The following is a 17,158-nucleotide window of genomic DNA, read 5'->3' as shown; positions in this document are numbered from 1 at the left end:
GGTAAGTCCACCGGGCCTCAAGATCCTCCTCTCTGTCTCTCTCTCCTCGGTTACTGTCTCGCCAAATAATCGCCCTATCAATCTTGCCGTCTCACCTCTCGCTGCGTGTGTGTGTGTGTGTGTGTCTGTGTGTCTACCTCACTCACCCCTCTGTCTCTGCCTCTGCCAGTGAAGCAGTGAGGGTGACCCTGGACACAAAGTGTCCTTCAGTGCCAAGAATGTGGACAACACAATGCTCTCTCATTCTTAAGGTTGTAAATATAGACCAATGACACCTCCCCTGTACACACACACACACACACACACACACACACACACAACCTTACACCACGCAGACAGACACGCATGCACAGATGCACACAAATGCACACAACCCTTTGCAATTACACAATATTCTGCTACAGACACATCAACACACACACACACTCACAGATCAATGCCATCCAGTCAGATCGACTTACAGGCAGCTCTACATGCGGCTAAAAGATGACACACTAGCTCCCTATACAATAAGACAGGTTGGACCGAATGACCTCTTAGCAGCTGAAAGGAACAGCTGGAAGGGCCGCAGGGGAACAACTAGCTGCGGTAGAACTACAAAATGTCTGCTCAATAACTGTCATGAAAGGAAATATATATTTATGTCGGCCGCTCAGCACTATCCCACCTGGGTGCGAGGAATACAAAATGAAAGGCTAGGAAATGACAAGTGGGAAGGCAGAGGAGACGAAGAGGGATGTGAGGAGACAGGGAGAGAGGAAGAGGAAGAGAACAGGAAGGAAAAAGCACGGAGGGGAGCCACTCAGCTGTTATGAGAGACAGTCTGAGAAACCCAATCCGTCTGAATCATCCTTATTAAAAGTCCGGCCTTGGACTCTCTGTTTAAAAAAAAAAAAAGGTTAATAATGACTGTCGCAGCACCTGAGACTTGCCCATCTGATTCTTCTTTTCTACTCCATCTTTCATTCTCCTTTTCCATTAATTCTTTATCTCCTCCTTTCGCTCCCCTCCCGTCTTTGCATCTTCCTATTTGCCGTCCCCTTTTTCGTATTCCCCCTCCCCCCTCCCCCCTCCTCCCTCCTCCCTCCTCCCTCTCTCCCCATCTCCTTTTACAGTGATCTTTGATTAGTCCCTGGAACTTGTCCACTGTTCTGTCTCATTAAACAGGGTGCTCAGTCTGGCTGAGTTCATTAAGATTGTGTGTGTGTGTGTGTGTGTGTGTGTAAGGGGGGTGAAGGGTATTAATTTAGTGCCACTGAAAAGTTTTCTTTTTATTCTGTCTCCCTCTGCAAATAAAACTTTAAAGAAGCCCGATTTTTTTTTTTTTTTAATCATAATACCATCATCAGTGTTGTTAGGGTTGTATGATTTCTTGAGTATTTGTGTATCTGTGTGTGTGTGTGTGTGTGTGTGTGTGTGTGTGTGTGTGCATGTGTGTATGTGTCACACAGGGCTTCTGGGAGGGCAGGCATCATTCAAGGCCACAGCATTGTGTGGTAGGATGGGCAGTTATTTATAAGCCTTTAGTGGCCACACCTGCCTCTGGAATATCAGCACACAATACAAGCTAGGGTTGCCAGGCCTTCTCTTCTCATGATATATCAGCGGTGACAGTCAGACTAAGAATAACTACTGGGACAAAGCAGCTGAGGGCCACCTTTATTAGTTCCTGTGCCAATGGAAGACTCTGCCACCCTTGGGGTGCAGGTCCACCAGGATCATCTCTTTAGTCTCTACAGCGCTGCCTTCTTTTTCTTGGCACTCACATTGGAAGGGGGGCGCTGAAAAGCACTGAGAGTATAGCACGTTTTTAGTGGTGAAAACTGTGAACTTCTGGCACAAGAGCAGTGTGATGACTTTTCAGTTGGCTCACAATAAGATCGAAAGGTAACACTTTATTTGGATAGTCCGATGTTGATACTGATATTTTGTTGGCTTTTTGATACTGACAAAAAGCCAACAAAATATCACTTGTCTATTTCCTACATCCCTACAGACTATGTAACCCTGACCTTAGCCTAACCCTAACCCTAACTCGACCCTATTTCTAACCCTAACCTAGACATGAGTGTGGAGAATGACTATTGACCGATTTTCACACTATTGTGAGTATAACCTGAAACTCAGTGGACTTGTTAGTGACACATAGTCACTTGACAGTAAAGTGAGTATCAGCATTGGACTATCCAAATGAAGTTTATGCATAAGTTCAATTAGGAATACCACCCAACTCTCTCTAGTTTCATTCATGCTTTCTCTTTACCCAATCAGAGTTAATGAACACTTTTTTCAGAGAACCAATCACAGTTAGCCGACACTTTCCCTCTCTTTTCAGAAAGCCAATCGTCTATAAGTGGAGTATATACTGTACACGTCACCTACTATAGTATCGTGGTACTCACAGAACTATGCTGTATGCTGCTGTCATTCCAGTTGCTGTGCTTATCTTCGCCCCTCCTCCACCCCACCACCACCAATGTCAAAGCTCCAGAGGGATTTCCCAGGGGGACGGGGCTTCCTGGTTCCCCCAGGGGGGCAGGGCTTCCTAATTCCTACGTCCATCCACGGATGTACTCCTAACTCTGTGAATGGGAGGAGTTTCACGATGAAGCCTATGCCAAAGTTTCCAATATGTTTCGCTTTTGAATAAAGTTTTCGTTTGAGCATTCAACCTAGTTTCTCCTGATTGAAATAAAGTGTGACCTATTGGAGTCATGATCAGTGCTTCCCATGAGCATCTGTTTTGCGCTACTAGATAAAAAAAAAGAGGTTCTTGTTTGGCAAAGTTCCTCTCAGTCCTCAACAGTCATCAGCCACTTTTGAGATGGCAGCAAAGGTTCCACCGGGATTTGTCTCGGTGGGAACTTCATATCGCTAAACTTTCTTTTCATCTTCTCACCCAGTTGTGATTGGGCCCAGAATAGACCTTAATGGACACCAAAGTCTCCAAGATGATCCATCATTTCCTGGCCGGCCTTGACAGCTGTTTTCGTGCCTTTTTCTAATGAAGGACCCATTAAGAGCTCATTAGAATGCAAGAGAGGAAAGGGGGGAGGACGAAGTGATTGCATCCAATTACATGCAGACTTCAATCCATCAAGCGATTTGAACGGCAGAATGGAGTTTCCTGCTGGATGCACCAAAACATTACAATGCCTGCTCTCTAATGTGCATTCAACATTGGGAGAACCATCAAATAGAGAAAGCCCTTGTGTGTGTTTATATATTTATTCCAGTGTGAAATGTGATATCACTTCAGAGGTACCACACAAACATATAAATGATGCTGTATGAACCATTGATTTAGACTGTGGCTTTCATTAAATATTAAATGTGCATCACATTAAATGCCACACTAAATCTTAATGGAATCATGTCTGTTTCCTTTGCCCTGTGTTCCCTCAGCGTTGCCTGAACCAACTCATTGTTCTAATTATTGCCTGCAACATAAGCACACTCACAGCAACTCAACTAGCAACTCAAGCTAGCCCTCTACTGTGTAAACATAGTTTTTCTTGCCACTATCTCATGAGAATAAATGAGAAACAGCCATGAAAGATCTTCTTGGTGCTATATCAAACTCGGAGATCAGAGTAGAACTTCATTAGCAGCGAGGCATGCGTATTCTTCAATGGCCCCAGTTAATTCTACCCACCTTATCAGAAAAGATACCGTGGAGAAAAAGATGGCTGCTGCCAAGATAGGCTGAACGTTAGGCGATAGCCGTGCGGCTGTATAAGACATCCAAACTTATCCATTCCCCTTCGTTTAGTTATTTCAGCATCTTCAAACGTTGTCTGACAGGGGCATAATTGCCTCAAAGGATTTTTCTTCGCTTTATCTCTCCATGCTGGAATATTTCTTTAAATGATGCAAGAGAATATGATAAATGAGGGCATCAAAACTGCGTACACTCCGAATCAAGAAAGCTTTGGAGTTCAAATCTCAAAGGAGCCATTAAACATAAATGTGAATCTCTTAAACATGATGTACAATTACAATCCACCAATACACTGTGTACTGTAATGTCTGAAGGACACATTGCAGTATAGCCCACAGGTTTTTGATAGTGTATTATTTTATTGAAAATAAATTTGGAGTGAGTGAAAGTATCAAAGTGTACATTTTTGGATTTCAGGCCGGCCTTTTACTTTGCTGGCAGCGACTGAAATATTCCTGTGTAAGGGTCAAACCCAGTTGCCTCCCTGTGCTCTCAGTACTTGGAATGACTTAAGTGGCCGAGACTCTCAGTGCATCAATATATTCATTGATCCGGGGCAGTCACACCCCCTCCACTGTGATTGAAATTCTATTTGTGCAGAAGCACAGGGTTCATCCGAACTACTGTTCTCCAATTCCAGTTCTATCGTTCCTGTAGCACTCACTAGGGTTTTCCCTGCAATCTCTCACCCTGTCTTCTCAGGACTTGGAGAGTTGAAAGAGGAGAAAGAGTCGGAGCAGGAGAGAGGCTTTTGGCAGACAGAAAGAAAAGAACCTGTCAGTGCTGCAAGCTATAGGTAAAGTCTGTCCCAGATGTCCAGACACCTGTCTAAAGAAGAAGAGCCAGGCGGGGAGACAGAGGGGAAGAAGAGGATGAAAAACTGGACAACAGGCCCTATGTAATGTCTGCAATGCAAGAATTGACTCCCTCTCCTCCACTCACACTCTCTCTCCTTCCCTTCAGTATGTTGTCAGAGTTAGAATCCTCTCTTGTTTCCTTGGTTCACTTCTCCTCGCTGTTTTAAGTCTGGTTTGATTCTCTCGGAGGCGGTTGTCCCAAAATTTTCTCGACTGTTTCTGATGCGATATCCCTCTGTCTCTCTGCCTCCCACTTACTCCTACTCAGAGGAGCTATTTCACATATGCATTTCATCATTCCTTTTTTTTTTTAGTCACATCAGTGAACTTTGTTGGTGCATTGCCAGTTGCAGTACTCCTGTTAAATCTTCCTTTACTCTGCCCCCTCTCCTCCCTGTTCGTCTGTCAGTCCTCGTCTCTCTGCATGTTCAGGGCCCACTCATATGTCAAGGGCAGCGTAGTTCAGCCGTTCTTCTCAAGCAGCAGAACAGAAACATGGTATTCATTTATGCTTTAATGGTGAGAGGGCCAGGGAATGCTTGGGGAGGGTCTGGAATATAATATGCAACATACTTGTTATGCCACTGACTGACTGATTTGCACTGAACAAGAGAGGGAAGAATCACTGACAAGAAAATTAACAGCAAAAGTAGACATTTGTTTAAAGTTATGAGTTGTCGAACCTGTGAAATTATTAATGTTAAAAAAATACATTTTATGAAAACATCTGTTTGCAATCTGCTTCAACCGGAGTCCAAAAGGGACAGTCACACAGAGTGTACGGGTGTGGGTGTATTTATTTATGTGTGTGTGTGTGTGTGTGTAGCCACAATACGCACATTTATAGAGGTCGACAGAATAAGAGAAACACCTAACAATTCATGAATATTAAGTGCCTAAAAAGGAGCAGGGCCACCCTTTGCCTTCAGAACAAATTCAGTCGTCCTTGGAGTGAAGTCCTGAACTACATCTAGTGGGACTGGAAATGAAGGAAATGTAAATGTACTTCGCACTCTCGGCTCCAGAAGTTCTAGTGATTGAAGCCATGGAACGTATTGATTCCATCTTGGTACGCACGAAACCAACCTTGAGTTTGTGTACATCATCATCTTGAACATCAGCAGTGTTTGCACCACAGGGCGTCCATGGTCCTGTAAATGGCCCTATATTTCTTATATGACCATGCAGAGCAATCATCGGACCTAATGACTACCACAGGATGGCTGCCCATACCATTATAGACCCACCATCATGTGTGTGGTGGGTCTATGATGGCAGCAGACACCATGGGTTGCAGGTATGCTTTGGCTTTCTTCAAACATAAACCCACCTGAATGTAGGAAAAAGGAAAGACTAAGCATCGCAGACAATAATACTTTTTCCATTGCTCAGAAGTCCAGGTTTTGTGCTCCTTAGACCACGCTATGCATCTTTGTGCATTGGCCTTGGATACAGAGCCCATCTACAAATGGTACTGTGGTATTGTGTTGATACTGTGGCGCGGAAAGTGGAAGCATTAGGTCTTTTTTTGTGTGTGAGTGAATGCTTCTGAACGGTTGATTTCACTGTTAATCTAGGCTGTTTATCAAATATTGGAGTGCCTATTCTTTTCCTTGTTGCTGTGTGTTTTTGGAGAGGGGGGCATGCCATTGGGATGCCATGCACTCACCCCCTGAGACTAAAATCAGTGATAGGCCTAATAGGTTGCCTTGATTTTTGCTGTTTGTGTGATGTTGTCATCTGTGTAACTTAGATGTTGGGAATTCTTGGATATTGTGAATTGATATACTTTGGTCTGATACTTTACCCTGTTATATTGGTCAGCTTCACAGACAAAAGAGGTGGTGAGCTCAAAACTAGCAACTTTTCACTTGTTGTGTTTCTGTTATTTTGTCCGTGTCACCTGTTTATAGGTCAGGCTTTTACTGTGAAATATTCTATCGGGGTTATATAACAAGGCACACAATGGACAGTGAATCGGAGATCCACCCAAGGCTCATGATATGCCTTGGACAGCTTCCCATGTGGCTACATTGTCCCTCGTTGTTTTGTCAAATGGGCAGACCTGGGGTAAAAGGAGCTGTCACAGGTATGCCATAACCCGCACACACTAATTTTATGTTTTTTTTGGGATACTGGATATACTTCGGTGTATCCAGACTTGTCCAGACAAATGTTTTCATTTCACAGACCCCAAAGTAGACACACATAAAGCCACAGACCCCCATTGGATAAGATTTTTGGACCCTCATATGGAGAAAACTTTGATTAAAATAGTCATTCTTATACAAGTCATTCTGTAAATGGGATCATTTATTCATTTCCTTTATTTTTCTTGACTGAAAGCGTAACCTGGCAACAGGCTGATGAGCTGCACTTTGGATCCTTTGCACAACGCACCTCGCCTCTTTATTGTTTGAGCCATAGAATGTGTGTGGCAAGTATCGCTGCCCTGTTTGAATACTTTTCAATGTTTAATAGACTATGTCACACAGGTGGCATATATTGCTCTGGCATATTTGATTAACACTTCACCTGGAGACAAAGTGACAGGACTAAGAGACTAAGAAAACCGTGGTTCAAGACATCACATAGCTTCAAAATAAACAAAATATTTTCACCAGTCAAGGATTCTACATATAAAATCAAAGTCTGGTAACAGAGTATTTAAAAAAATCGTATTCATTTGATGTTTTACCTGAGGTTCAACTTATTATGTAAAATGTTGCTATTCTGTAATTATAAGTAAAGGCCTAAATACAACAACTTAATACAATAGTAATCAATAGTGAATTTTACTTTAAAGCCAGCAATCGTTTTGTATGGGTAGGTTTAGCTTTTTTTTTTTAAATGATGAATATCTCATTTTGGAATGCAACTCCCGAACTTTTTCAACATAAAAGTTTAGTGAAAATTATAATTCACAATCATCACATACAGACAAAAAATAAAGTTATAGTTTTATATATCAGTATTATACTGTACAAGCTGTTCATATGTGACTCGCATCACATTGTTTCAACACACCTGATGTTTTTATTGGTTTACAACTGTGTGTAAAAGATTGCACGTAGGCTTTTACATGCCTAGTTGTTATCAGTGTGGCATGGGCTGTACCATGACCTAACACTCAAATGTATTTTTACAACACTGTCATTTCATTCCCTGAAAGAACAGCAAACAATGACAGGAACACAACGAACTTCACGAAAGTTTAAGAAAAAAATATAACATATTCCTTTTATATGTACGAATGCAATCATGCTGTATATTTACACATCACTGATAACACTGAAATATGATACAAGAATAAGAATATATTCCTTTAAGTAGAAAATTCAGTCATTCTACTCGCATTTCAAACGGTTTGGAACATTACAGGGGGACCAGGACCGTAACTAAGGCTACGTTCAGACAGCAGCCAATCGGATTTGTTTTTCAAATTTAATCTTTAAGGTTGACTGTCCATATTGCAATTTACAAGTGACCAGATTGGATTTGTGTGTTTAGACAGGATTATCATTTGCTGTCATTAGGGTATCGGTCGTCATAGTAACAACGCAGGTGTGCACGATTTTCTGTCCAACAACTTTGGGCGCTGCACCAAGCTAGTAACATATTATAGTAACATATATAATATATAGCCAAATACTCGTGGGGAGAGACGAAAATATAAAACACTTGAAATCTGATCTGATGGTCAGGCTGAGTTGAATTTCAGAGATGTGTTTTGAATTGCATTTCAAACAAATGTGGTTTAAAACCAATCTGAAAAGACTGCATCATGTGTGTTTTTTTGGTTTTTTTTACTGGTCGGACAAATATCTGACCCAGATATGCGGGGAAAAAAATGATTTTAGCTGCTTGTCTGAACATAGCTTTAGCCTGTCATGGCAAAGTTTAGAAAAAACAACAACACTGTAGTTACCCTGAAATATATACCATGATGCTGAAGGAGCATGAAAAAGCTCTGTGCTGTGGGTAATTCAGTTGGAAAAGTTCATACTTATTTCTGTACTGAAAATGACTTCATAGTATATAGCAAACATATAAAAAAACAACACCATGAACTTTATTCACATTTCCTATACTTTCATGACTGTCCAGATTTTGGTTCATATGGTACGCACCGATGTAAACCCAAGTCAACTGATCAGCAAATGAAGAGTTCATTTCCAGAGTTTATATCCATTTTTGGAAGAAATTAACTTGAAGTTCGATGAAATAAGAATTAAAATAAGAATTCAGTCTGTAAGTAAGTGTGTTATCATTTTTTTAACCACAGACTTGACTTACCTTTATCCTTCAAAAAGTACCATAATTTGTTTTATTTTTTTGCTTTCCATGTTTTGTTAGAGCAGGTGTCCCTTTCACAAAATTATGCATATCAATTCCGGCAGGAACTTTTACAAATAGAAACCCACGGCATACGATTAAACATTACTTCCTTTTCAACATTTTACAACAGTGGTTTTGTAAAAGCAAACTAGCACTGGAATGGACAGTGTTTTTAAAGGGCCAATTGTTGCTGAGTATGACTCAGCAGTTCACCATGGATCTGGATCATCAGCCACACAGCAGACAAGAAAAGGCATTTGTCTGCATCGTCACCAACGCCCATCAACTTCCTCCTCTCCTGTTGAAAGCTCACTGAGCTGAATCGTGTCTCTACTGTCATTTGAGGACCCAAATCAGAGAAAAAAAAACAGGTGTTATGCCTTTGCGATTAGAAGAGAGGAGAATTAGTCTTGAATTTGTACCACCCAACCTCCCAGAAATATTTCCCTTGCTCTCTCCTCTCCTTCCTCCTCCTCCTCCTCTTCTTCTTCCTCTTCTTTGGCATCAGTCCAACTCCAAAGGAGGTTTGTCATCCCATGTTCACAGCTGTCCTCACGTGTTATTCCATGAGGTGCAGCTGGCATCCAGTTTTGTTTATAACCTGATTCAAAAGCAGGAAGGAGGAGTTGGGTTGGGGAATCGTGGGGCGGGAAAGATGAGTTGGGGGTATTGACAGTACTCTGATCATAGCCTGAGTCTGACCACTCTGAACCCCCTAAGCTGTGTAAGGACAGTGACAGCGAAGGACCCCCCTCCCCGGAGTGTATCAGGTCTGATAAATGCAGTTTGCCCTCAGGGTGAGGAGGCAATGTGGCGCCAGCCGCGGCACTCTGCGACTGAAATGTGAGCGCAGGGAAGATCAGTTGTCCATTCACATCCCGCACTGTGGGCAACAACAGCGGCCCGGCTGAATTGCTCCCCTGAGAGTCCAATTCAGGTGAAGGCGGTGCCACATGTGAGATTAGCTTTGGGCCTGTTCCACCTTTATCCCAGCTTACTTTCCTTGGAAGGGAGGACCGTGGGAGGTTAGTGCCTCCACTGTCTTCATTAGCAGCCTGTTGAAATCCTTCAGTCTCCTCCCCAGGCACGTGTACACCCACTGCGCTGTAGATGTCAGAGGACTGGGCGCTGGTGTCCTGCTGCCCTGCTGTTGGACTGTGTAGTCCCATGCCCATGGAGGAACCACTGCTCCCTGGCAGGGGCTGGCAGATGAAGTCCTGGGGGGAATAGCCTCCAGACCCAACAGGGACAACGTTTGGCTTCACCTGGATAGTGCTGTAAATAATTTGGTCACCTTTAGGGCAAATCTCCGGTTTGGAAATGTAGAGATATTTATCTGGAGACTGCAGCACTGGAGGCGGGATGTTGCCACTCGACACCTGTTTGGAAGACAAACAAAATTGAACCTTTGAAGTCAAATTAGTGATTTATTTAAGTGTTTTTTTTAAGATTTTTATGTGAAGTCTACTGAGCTCATCAGAATTCTTAAGATTAAATGAAACATGATTTATATAAAGGAATAAAATTTGGAATTAAACATTAACATAATAAAAGATGAGTGAAATCAAACAACTTATTCATGATAAGGTCAATTTACAAATGGTAGTTAAACGTGTGACTGGAAAAGTTCAGATTACACCACCACACAACCACAACCACCACACACCTCACCATAACAAAGGCCTGTAATCAGACAAGCTGCCGTGCGTCACTCATACATTGTTTCACTTGAATTACAGCAATGCTTCACTGTGTAATGGACACTTAGGTTGCTGCCTAGTAATACCATAAACATCTATACAGAGGGTGTAGCCACACCTACAGTTTGTTTTCTTTGTTCTGGAACATGTCTGGCATGGTTCACTACAAAGAAAATATTCATTGTTGCACTTTGCATCTACTTAATTCAGGGTTCACACTGCCTTATTAGAAACAGACCAAAAGTTGTAAATAAGGGTCACATGGACTGACAGGTAACTCAGTCATTGGACAGTTTTGGTGACCTGTCCTCCTGCAACACTATCATACTTTTTGCCATGGGGCGAAAATCAAAACATGGTTTATTCTGGTGAATGACATAAACAAATCATGCTGCACTTTACTGCACCCATAGGCTTTATTTATCTTCTCTTATTTACCAGCTTCTCTTACCAGCTAAGAGCTTACAATAAAATAGTTGAATATGAGCATCAATCAAGCCTGCGACTGGACTTCATATCCTGTGTTTGCTCTCACCTGCCCAAACGAACCGATTTGGTTCTGTTTAGTTCGGAGGACTCGAACCAAACAGGCTGGGTGTGGGAAGCGCCTGTAGGCTTGGTTTTCCGGTAAGGAAACATTTCCTGGTGCTGTAACTTCTCACACACATCAAGGGGAATCCCCAACGGGGTTGTCTTACCAAGATCTCTGGCAGGCTCTTTTCCTTTCCACCGCTCACGTAGAAACACACACACGCAACTGATATTGCGGCTATGACCACCAGAAGAGCAGCAACCACGAGGAACCAAGGAAAAAGCATCCAGGGATTACCTGAGCGGGAAGAGAGTGTGTCATACATGTGGAAAGTAATACACCTGCCAAATCAGAGAGCCTGGAGCACTTCAGTACAGCAAGTTATGAAATTCCTATTGTGACAAACAAGCACAGGCATGTTGTTATGGAGAGACACTGATACAGTGAGAGGCCTGTAATGTAGTATGTACTGTATTTTCCTGGATGTACCAATAACTACACAGGGTCCCTTGTTCCAGTAACCAGGAAGTTTTCTCAGTAGAAATGTATAGGAGTGGAAATCCCCCATTGAAAAATAATATAATAAAAATTTATGTTTTCAGTGCATTTTCTAAATTGTGGATGCCAATGTAGGCTACCTGTGCAATACAGATGCCTTATGTGGTAGTGTACATTCCTTATTGTCATGTTTTGCAATAGACAATAGAGCTAAGGACAGCTGCCCAAGCACTGAGTCATGGGAACTTATTCCTTTGAATTACTCACCGTCATGTGAGTGTACAAGTATGCGAGTGTATGCAAGAAGGTGTGAAGATAAGATACCAGAAGAGCAGGTTGTGGTCGGTGTTGTCCTCACCTGGCAGTGTCTCACAGAAGGAGGTATTCTCACTCGGGGGGCGACCCAGCTCAAAGCTTGGCTTGTAGACCACATAGCCGCAGTACTTGGTGTTATTGTTTTTCAAGTTGAGGACAAACTGGCCCGTTGTGCTTGTATTGACCTGGAGAAACAGTGAGTCAGATGGATATTAGCTGTTAGTCCACTAGAGCTTGTACAGGTCAGATAAACAAGAAAACTCCTAAGGGGCTTATAAAAACATTTAACTTAAGAGAAACACAGAAACAAAAAAAATGTTTAAATAACAAAGGAAAACGGTTAGGAAAAGGACTGCAATTAAAATAAAATGCATAAATGATGAGTAATGCATAATTATAACAATAATTAACCTAACTAACCTAAACAGACGGAGTGCAGAAAATGAAATCATGATCAATCAGCAGCGGTTTACAACCCTTAATAATCACAGCAGGCCGACTTTGTGTCACTTCAGAAACATCAGATAAGGTCGGCCTTGTGTTAAGCTCTGACCTTGTATTTTGGAATTGCTAATATATTTGTTTTATCTTTTGTTTTAATCACAACCTTGTGTTTTATCATCTCTTGTATTTATGAGTATTTGCGTCCTTTGTTTTCTGAAAAGCACTTTTGTGACAAACCTTCATGAATAAATCCGACTTGATTTGACGTGAGGAGTGTGAATAATGCGAGCAGGTGTTCGTGCTTGCAGGTAACTCATGTGATTGAATGCATGTGTGAGTATGCAGTGTTTGGCTGGAGACCCACCTGTGCAGCCCACTTTGGGTGAGTGATAGTGAGAGTATAGAGAGTTGCGGGGTTGAAGGGCTGACGTTTGGTGTTTTTGAAAATGTCCGCAATGGATATGCCGCTTGGTCCCGAGGGCAGCGTGACGTCCACAAGTAAAGATGACACAGTAGAGCTCACAGACAAGATGGGCTGACCAAGAACAGCTACAGAGAGGCAGAGAGAGGGATAGAAAGAGATGGATAAAAGAGAGAACGAGAGCAAACGTCAAAAGCTGTGTTTTACATGGCCATTTCTCTGGCCGTGTCTGTTTTGAAATTGATTTTAGGATTAGGGGTTAGAATATTATTCTGTTGTTATGTAAGAATCAGAATCAGAATATAAATAGATACATTAACAATACAAACAAACAATACAAATTGTTGGAGAAAATTGATTCAGTGACATCGATTTTTAAATGGGAGAAAAAACTAGGCTGGAGAGAGTCAGTGTAATCATGAGCGATAAGTTAAAGATCACAACTGGAAAAGACATAAAAGTTCTTACGAATTCTTGTTTCTAGAGTCTCTTACTTTTTGCTATAGGTTTAAATCTGTAGCTGCGGCCGTAGACACGACCGTTGGCGAGGACCTGAGCGTTGTAGTGGACGTCAAAGACAGACGGGGTTTCTGCAGTCAGGTCACAGGACAGAGCAGTGATGTTCTGACACTCCAGTTTCGTCTGGTGCTGCTGATCCTTTGCATCACTGGAATGAGTGGGAAACAAGGTGATAAAGCACTGATAACTGGAACCACATCTACACCCTGTATATTACTGTAGGTTCATTGAATGGAATATGAGTAGGAAGGCTAAAATGTGCTGTGGAGAAGTTTTTTGAAACTTTTTATTCCATTATGAGTTATCTACTATTTTAAAAAAAAAAAAAAGTGATACCTACTCTGACAAAAAGAATGATAAGTTAAGTCCTTGGCTGACAAAATTATAATGATTATACGCTTGATAATACAATTCCCTATTAACTATTGTTGAGATTAATATATAGATTTAGCCCTTTACTTCCAAAATAAACATTTTAGAGAATGTAACCATTTGTATTTTTCCATTTTTACATAAGGGAATTTTTTTTTTTCCCCCAAAATGGATATAACATTTTGGAATTAAACCCTTCCAATATGTAGCATATTAATTTATTACAACTGACATATATTGTCATTGTAACATTTTTGTTTTTTTATTTGCACTAAAGCAACTCCGTACATGGCTACTAAAACATCACGTGAAACCTGCCCTATCATCAATCCATCATTTGAGCTCACTCTTTGAAAAAGACAATTGCCAGCGTTGTGCCTAACGAGGAACTGATATTGAGTGACCGTAGTTAAGCCAATCTTCGTCCGCGGCTGATTTGACGCCGGGAAGTCGCAGCAGCAATTCCATGTGACAATGGCCGGGAGAAAAGTCAATAGGATCGGGGTGGCACTTGACATTTGTCTGGGAGACTGCGTCATGAGTAATTAGACGAGATGACATTTCCACTTTGTTGAGACCGTTTGTGGAGACTGAGAAGAAAAAAAAAAAAGAAAGAGAAAAATGCTCCTTGCAGGCTATAAAAGAGTCCTGAAAGCTTTCTCTCTCTCTCTCCGCCCTGCGAGGCCGTGCTGAGGGAACGGTCCCGTAACTATTCTGTAGCGCTGTGTCTGAGCCACGGGAAGGCAAGCTGAAGCCAAGCCGCAGCGCAGTATAGCTCAAATACACAGGCTGGTTGTGGAGCGATAAATTGATAGAGCCACCCAGCCATTTCTGAAACTATGTGCGGAGAGAGAGAAAGAAACGGAGAAAACCACTTTGCAACTTTCCCACCACATCACTTTTAGTTCTTGACTAAAATAACATTCGCTATCGGCATATGTTACAGTAATGGCTAAAACTTCCTGGGGTACAGGGGAAGAAAATATGTGCCAGGTTCACGTTTGATTCAGAGTGTCCTCGGATACAGTCAATTTCTTCTAGAGCTGTCGATCAACAGAAAATGAATCGATTATAATTCTGATTATCGATCAACTGTTTTAGTCATTTATCACGCAAAAATACCAAAGATTTGCTGGTTAAACTTCACAAATGCTAAGATTATTTTTGCTTTCCTCCTACGTTTCATATCATTATATGATGAATACTTTGAGTTTTTGGCTGCTGGTCAGACTAAGTAAGAAATTTGAAGAATCACTTTAGGCTCTGGGAACTTGTGATGGGCATTTGTCATTATTTTTGACATTTTACAGACTAAATGATTTATAGATTAATCAAAGAAATAACCGCTAGATTAATCGCTAATGAAAATAATCGTTAGTTGCAGCCCCATAGAAACCCGCAGGACATCTAGCTACTTGTGGCGTACATCTAATTCACCAGCTGAGGTACCGGTCTCTTGACAAGGAAATCTACAGTATGTGCTGGGTGTGTTTCCCACAAACACCTTTTCCTGCTCTCCATGTGTTTCTCTACAGGGAGGCACAGAGGTGATGGAGGGTAATGGAAGTACAGGTATAATAATCACCCAACTGTCATCCCGTGTCTCACCTCCAGTACTGGACAGTATAGCGGACCTCTTCCCCTGGGACGTCAGGCTCCACAGGATCCCACTGCAGTACGTTTTGGAAGTTTCTGGAGCTGAAGCGCGGCCTCCAATCAGCAGCAGAAAGACAGCCTATAGGAAAGGAGGGACGGAGAGAAAATTCACTTCAATCAGGTCCCTTTTCTAAGCTATAAAACAATCGTTATGAATATCCACATCCATTATCCATAATTCATGCCTTCAACCTGACCTTGTGCCCTACCTGTCACAACATCAATTCAATATCACAACCTTGTTTTTGATGTTTCCTAGGAAGGCAAAATGTGCTGTTTTGTGTTACAGTACAGCAAAGTAAGTGGACTGTTTTATACTGTAACAAAATGAAAAATAAAAATAAAAAAGATACAGGAATGGGATAAACAGTGCCATCCCTCAGTTTGGGCAATATATTTCAGTGTATTTTTCAGCTGGAGCAATTCATACTTACACATTTTCATAATATGGAGCCATATACACAGAACCCTGGTTTACCGACCCAGAGCATATTACGGCTTTAATGTTATAGCCCATGTAGTTTATCGGTTATGTGAAAGACATCAGGTTGAAAATTATATACAGAGTAGTAGTCCTTTCAAAATTTGCATTTTTATAAGCTGCACAATAATATAGTCGATATTACAAACCGCATCAGTCAGACACTAAAATGAAATTGCGTTTTCCATTGATCACTATCATTTAGAATGAGCAAAGTCCTCATGGGGTTCTGGGACTCGTTGATTAGAAGGGAATCTCAGAGGACTCTATCTGTCAAATTTATTACTCCGATTTATCACTATTGCCATTATTATTTATTACTCGTATTAGGACTACTTCGGGAAAGAAAACGCTCGACTGAACGTTGGACTGCCTAGAAAGTAATCAACTTCTGTAAATCAAAAGAACGATCCGCGTTGGCCCCATTTAACTCACCGTAACAGTGCAGGAGCAGGGTGATGACTTTCATAGACCACATCTTCACGGGGTATGAGGGACCGCACGAAAGAGACCAAAGTCCTACTCTCCAGCTGTTGCTCCTCTGTTTTTGACTTCTTCACACAGGCACCATGTGATATACTCCACAGATACAAAATACCAGGTAACCTCCCAAAACTCTCAGTTCTCTCCCAGACAAAACCACAATCAAAATCCACGGGGCAACATAATATTCAAGCGGTCGAGGCGTTTGGGACGTTGCCTGGCCTCCACACCTGAACCATCTCTGCTCTGTCCTGGGAAAGGAGTGGCCATCGTCAGGTGTGCAGGTGAACTTTGGAACGTCTTATCACTTTGTTCCTGTTTTTTTTCACTTGCTGTATGTTCCACCCCCTTGCTGTCGCTCTCTCTCTCTCTCTCTGTCTCTCTCTGCTTCCCTCTCCCTCCCTCCCTCTCTCTCTCCCCCCCCCCTCTCTCTCTCCGCCAGTACTTGTCTTTCAGGTTATATCTGGTGGTGCAATTTACGGGAAACGTTCCAAACTTCAAACTGCAAAAAAATATAGAAAGTGAAAGGACTCTCAAAGTGCACGACAGGGCCACGCAAGGTGTGAATACCTGGTTCGCACACCCTTGAGTGTGAATGGAGGCTGATGTCAGCTCATAGGCATTGTTATGCATCTGATTAGATTTAAGCAGCGTCTTGGTGCATAATGATTCAGTGCGTCAGTATTCTGAGCACAGTTCAGGTGGTGCGCAAACAAATAACTGAATGAATAAATTCATGAATCGGCATGTAATTTATGTCTCCATCACTATAATGACACTATTAGCGTGATGATTGATGATGATGATGAAAACAAGTAGAG

General features: G+C 41.9%; 1 protein-coding gene across 1 annotated transcript; it reads right to left on the bottom strand.

Moving 5' to 3' along the window:
- Positions 1-6,873: 6,873 nt before the first annotated feature.
- ifnlr1 (interferon lambda receptor 1) lies at positions 6,874-16,626 on the bottom strand. The gene is made up of 7 exons (XM_071926641.2): positions 16,290-16,626; positions 15,326-15,452; positions 13,321-13,493; positions 12,770-12,954; positions 12,005-12,146; positions 11,315-11,445; positions 6,874-10,295 (listed from the first exon to the last, which is right to left on the bottom strand). The coding sequence occupies exons 1-7, from the start codon at positions 16,330-16,332 to the stop codon at positions 9,321-9,323; spliced, it is 1,776 nt and encodes a 591-aa protein (XP_071782742.2). The 5' UTR covers positions 16,333-16,626; the 3' UTR covers positions 6,874-9,320.
- Positions 16,627-17,158: the final 532 nt, after the last annotated feature.

Source organism: Centroberyx gerrardi, chromosome 12 (assembly GCF_048128805.1).
Source record: "Centroberyx gerrardi isolate f3 chromosome 12, fCenGer3.hap1.cur.20231027, whole genome shotgun sequence".
Lineage (NCBI taxonomy): Eukaryota > Metazoa > Chordata > Actinopteri > Beryciformes > Berycidae > Centroberyx > Centroberyx gerrardi.
This window is presented reverse-complemented; position numbering and strand designations above follow the sequence as displayed.

Coding starts and splice junctions, on each gene's coding strand:
- ifnlr1 (XM_071926641.2), bottom strand. CDS start 16,332: ATGTGGTCTATGAAAGTCATCACCCTGCTCCTGCACTGTTACG. Junction 12,147..12,769: donor ACCCAAAGTGGGCTGCACAG/GTGGGTCTCCAG, acceptor CTGTTTCTCCAG/GTCAATACAAGCACAACGGG. Junction 10,296..11,314: donor AGAGCCTGCCAGAGATCTTG/GTAAGACAACCC, acceptor TCTTCCAAACAG/GTGTCGAGTGGCAACATCCC.